At 36.0% G+C, this 3944-nt stretch overlaps 1 protein-coding gene and 1 long non-coding RNA gene across 2 annotated transcripts in view; one reads left to right on the top strand and one right to left on the bottom strand.

The window, feature by feature from the left end:
- Positions 1 to 3944, top strand: part of TMEM131 (transmembrane protein 131) — a gene marked incomplete in the record, with an annotated part of 89414 nt that overhangs the window by 73547 nt on the left and 11923 nt on the right. The window contains 3 exon segments of the mRNA XM_072412979.1: positions 282 to 348; positions 2150 to 2432; positions 2956 to 3142. Coding sequence (XP_072269080.1) covers positions 282 to 348; positions 2150 to 2432; positions 2956 to 3142 — 537 coding nt within the window.
- LOC140331729 (uncharacterized) overlaps positions 1 to 3944 on the bottom strand; it is a 20919-nt gene that overhangs the window by 10681 nt on the left and 6294 nt on the right. Inside the window, exon 2 of the long non-coding RNA XR_011920966.1 lies at positions 2448 to 2494. This is a non-coding gene — a long non-coding RNA (uncharacterized lncRNA). The remainder of the gene's footprint in view (positions 1 to 2447; positions 2495 to 3944) is intronic.

Below are 3944 nucleotides of genomic sequence, written 5' to 3'. Positions count from 1 at the left end.
TTTTTTCCTCTGTATATCATTCAGTGTTTAAAAACACAAAGCTTTATGTGTTAAGCAGAGTATGCATTGCATGTTTAACGGTCGCTGGCCTTTACACCTTTTTACTTTCATGTTTTATGCTACACAAACTTGTTTGTTACAATGATTATTTCTTGTTAATAGATACTCCACTCTGCATATGGGTGAAAGTGTGAGGAAATTTTAGCATTGGGAAAATTTCTTTGTGAATTAACACTTTGTGTAAGTTGTCTCCAGCTACTTCCTCTATATTTGTTTTTCAGGTTTAATATTAGCAAGTCAGTAAATATAGACCTGAAGACTCTTGAATTCAAAGTGTTCCGAAATAATGTAAGTATGCAGTGGTATGCTGCTAGAAGTGTTTGTGCGTTCTGGCCAGCTATTCTAGGCATTTATACCTACACCTTTGGTATATAACCTGAATTACTGCATTCTGATAAAAGGAATGCTTGCATATAGTGGTGTTTTAGTTTAATCCTTAATAAAAGCCTAGCAATAGTCGAATACATGATATATCATTATGTTCCCTGTGAAAAGCTGTTTTTTGATGTTGCAAGCTGCAGGGCTGATATCTCCATCATTACTTCACTATCTTGAATCACTGACATGGGCAAGCAGAATGAGCAAGGGTTCTGACTTAAGTTGGTGGATGTTGGTAATTCTGCAGTTTACCAAGGATGAGGATAAAAGCTTTAGAATCTGCTTTTTCCACATATTTCTATCCTGGTGGTTGAACCTAATTTATCCCTTGTTGCTTATTACTTTACTGCAGCCTATTGTATATTCAGTAATAAATGTTGTATTTTTTTTAAACAAGTAAGTTAAGTGTGGCAAGGGTTAAAACACCCTGTGCTTACCGCAGATAAAATAACCAGACCACGCCTCTCACACCAAGCAGCAGCCTGGGTCTCAAGAGGTCTGTCACATCTCCCACAAACATTGCTCTAATTAGCAGTTATCTCACTCCTTACACAGTGCTCCTGACTGAGGCAATATGCTGGGGATAGTGTCACAGCCATGTTGAACCACTGTAGAGCTGGGCCACTGCTTTGTGTGAGAGATCTGGGGTCTGACTCTGTGCGTTGCCAGCCAAGGGTACTTTATATGCATGCAATTTGGTTTCTTTAGAGCAGCAAATAAGTGTTTTACAGGGATTTAAACTTTTGAGTAATATTCCTGCCTAAGAGCGCACCACTCAATGCCTGCACATAGTTATTCCCTTAACAGCTTCATTCGTACTACTTTCTGATTTAGCTTCTCTTGGTTACTGGAGTCTGACATTCTTAGTTTTATTGTTAACACCTTGCAAACTACCATTTAACATCAACCCTGTTCTCCACTATATGAAGTGACAAGCAGCTTCAAAAATGGTTGCGTTACTACAATAAAGTGAATGCAGCTTTTGATCACTTATGTTCTCTACATTTTAAAGTCTTTACCTGCCAGGGAACTAACCTATTCCCACTTTTTTTTAAATATAGCACTACAAAATGGCCATCCATTTTTGGGGTTTTTCCACCATTTTTTTTTTACTAGGGAATGAAGTTAACTGTGCTTATAACCAGTTTTTAGTTTTATTTGAAAAAAATCTAAAAATACTACCTTGGCCCTATAAACCAATCATGTTTATTGTAGTTGCTCTAAAACTGGTATCTGTGAACATTTGTTGCTGCATTTATTCCAGTTTACTTTTTATTTTCACCTGATTATCTGCTTGTAATACATTTCCCGTCCTAGGTTGAAAAGATGCTACACCCTACTCTTTTGTATCACGATAACAGAAAACAAGATAGGAGCAGTAACCTACCCCCTGCTATTGTCCACAAAATAGAGGGATGGTAGTACGTGGAGCTAGGAATATTGTTACCGAAAATAGTCAGTACTGAACAAACATTCAGTTTGTGATGTGTGGCAGGATCAGCAGCTGCTCATTAAAAACACTTTACATGGTATGGAAATGGATTACCAAAACAGTGTTAAAGTTTAAATATACTTTTGAAAAACATGACCTCAAAATGTCACCCTAAACCAGGCATAGCCCATGGCTACTTGGTAAACTCACACTAATTATGCCTATCCTAAGCTCATATATAAGTAAAAACATATATAACGGGCTTGTGTTATTATGTAGGTGCAGCCCATCCAGAGCAGTCAAGCTTTTGTGGAGGGTCTTTCCCGTCAGTCGATTCTTAACCTTATTTTAAAGCCAGGGGAGAAGAAAAATGTTAAAGTCAGATTTACTCCAGTAATGAACAAAACCGTATCCTCTTTGCTTCTAGTGAGGTAAGTGATTTCAATGTTTTTAGCAGAAATGAGCACAGTGTCATTACACCGTTTACATACAAATTCACATCTAAACCTGAACATCTGGTTGGTATTAAAAATGTTTACACCTTTTATTTAATGTCTACTCTGTGCACGTTAATTACCTTTCTCCTTGTAAGCTGTTGTCAACATCTGAATCCTGTCCTCACCTCTGCAAATAAAAAAAAATGGAAAGCTTATCTCTAAATATGTATTTCATGTTCTCCTGTAATAACAAATTGCAGCATTTATTTAAATTACCATTATTCTTATGGTTAGGAATAACTGATTTAAAACAAATGTTTCCAGCTCATACAATTTAGGGTTTTATTCCCTTCTCCTTTGGAGTTCTTGGTTACCTGCCTTGCCTCTCCCTGTAGTTTTGATTTAAAAAAAAAAATCTCCCTTTTATAGTTTTTATTAAACTGCCAACATAGAGATCCTCCTTTTGGAATACAAGAAAAACACAAACATCATTTTAGTGATTGCAACTTCCAAAGACTTAATACCCTAAACCAGCTATTTATTGATTTTTGGTATTTTCATACCATTAAAAGAATTGCAGTGCACTATTTTTATTTTATTTTTTTGCTGATGTTTGTTTAGAGTTCTAAATACTTTTACTTTTTCCAGAAATAAAGCCTAAGGAGCCAAATTTCACTATGAAGAGAACATTCAAGGTTGAAAACACAGGGCAGCTTCAGGTCACAATAAAAAGCATGGAAATCAGTGGATATGCATGTGAAGGATATGGATTCAAGATTGTAAACTGTCAGGAGTTTGCATTAGGCCCAAATGCATCTAAGGAAATTATCATTTTGTAAGTGTGATAAATGATACAGTGCATACTAAAAAAAAATTTCCAAAAAGTCTATATATGCCAGTGGGCTGGAGATTGCAGATTTTGACCACATCATTGATGTCAACCAGCAGGTCTTTAAGAATGAATAGTTAAATCGGCTACCATTGTTAAAAAATATTGAATTTGTTTTGATGTTTTTTCTCTCTTAGGGATTGGTCTAATTGCAATTTTTGAGTTTGTTAAAGGAGTTTTTTATTGTGACTTTTCCATTTACACTTGGGGGCCTACAAACACACACATTTTTCAGTTCACCACATCTATGAAAGTGGACATTGGTTTAAAAGATTGCCACCTAATTAGCTCCACTTTTGCATTTTTATGTCTGGTTTTGCCACATTAAGTGTAAGTGGCAATTAGCATCGCAACTTCTCTAGATACCTTTCTCCCCTTCCAAAATGGAGAACACCATAGTCTTTATTAGGATTTAGGGGTGTGTGTGATTGTTTTTTTAAAAACCATGGTCTCCTTTGCAGCTGATGGTAACTGCTTGCAACACAAGTAAAAGAGCTTCTGATCAACTCTGTTCTCCACATTTTGATATTAGTTTGTACTTTTACCGATAACAGCCTTTTCCTTACCTTATAGTCTACAGTAGTTGGCCAGATATTGCATGATTCGAAGTTGCGCTACATTTCTTAGCTCATGGAAGTTAATCAATTCTGCAAACCTAATGGCCTGTGGGAATTCACCTAAAAATGAAGTCATTCTTCTGCTGGACTTTGGTCTGTTTTACACATTTTATTGTTATTTTGAGCTTTCT

This window comes from Pyxicephalus adspersus, chromosome 1 (genome assembly GCF_032062135.1).
Source record: "Pyxicephalus adspersus chromosome 1, UCB_Pads_2.0, whole genome shotgun sequence".
NCBI classification, from domain to species: Eukaryota; Metazoa; Chordata; class Amphibia; order Anura; family Pyxicephalidae; genus Pyxicephalus; species Pyxicephalus adspersus.
Note: the sequence above shows the minus strand (reverse complement) of the source record. Positions and strands in the feature narration are given on the sequence as shown.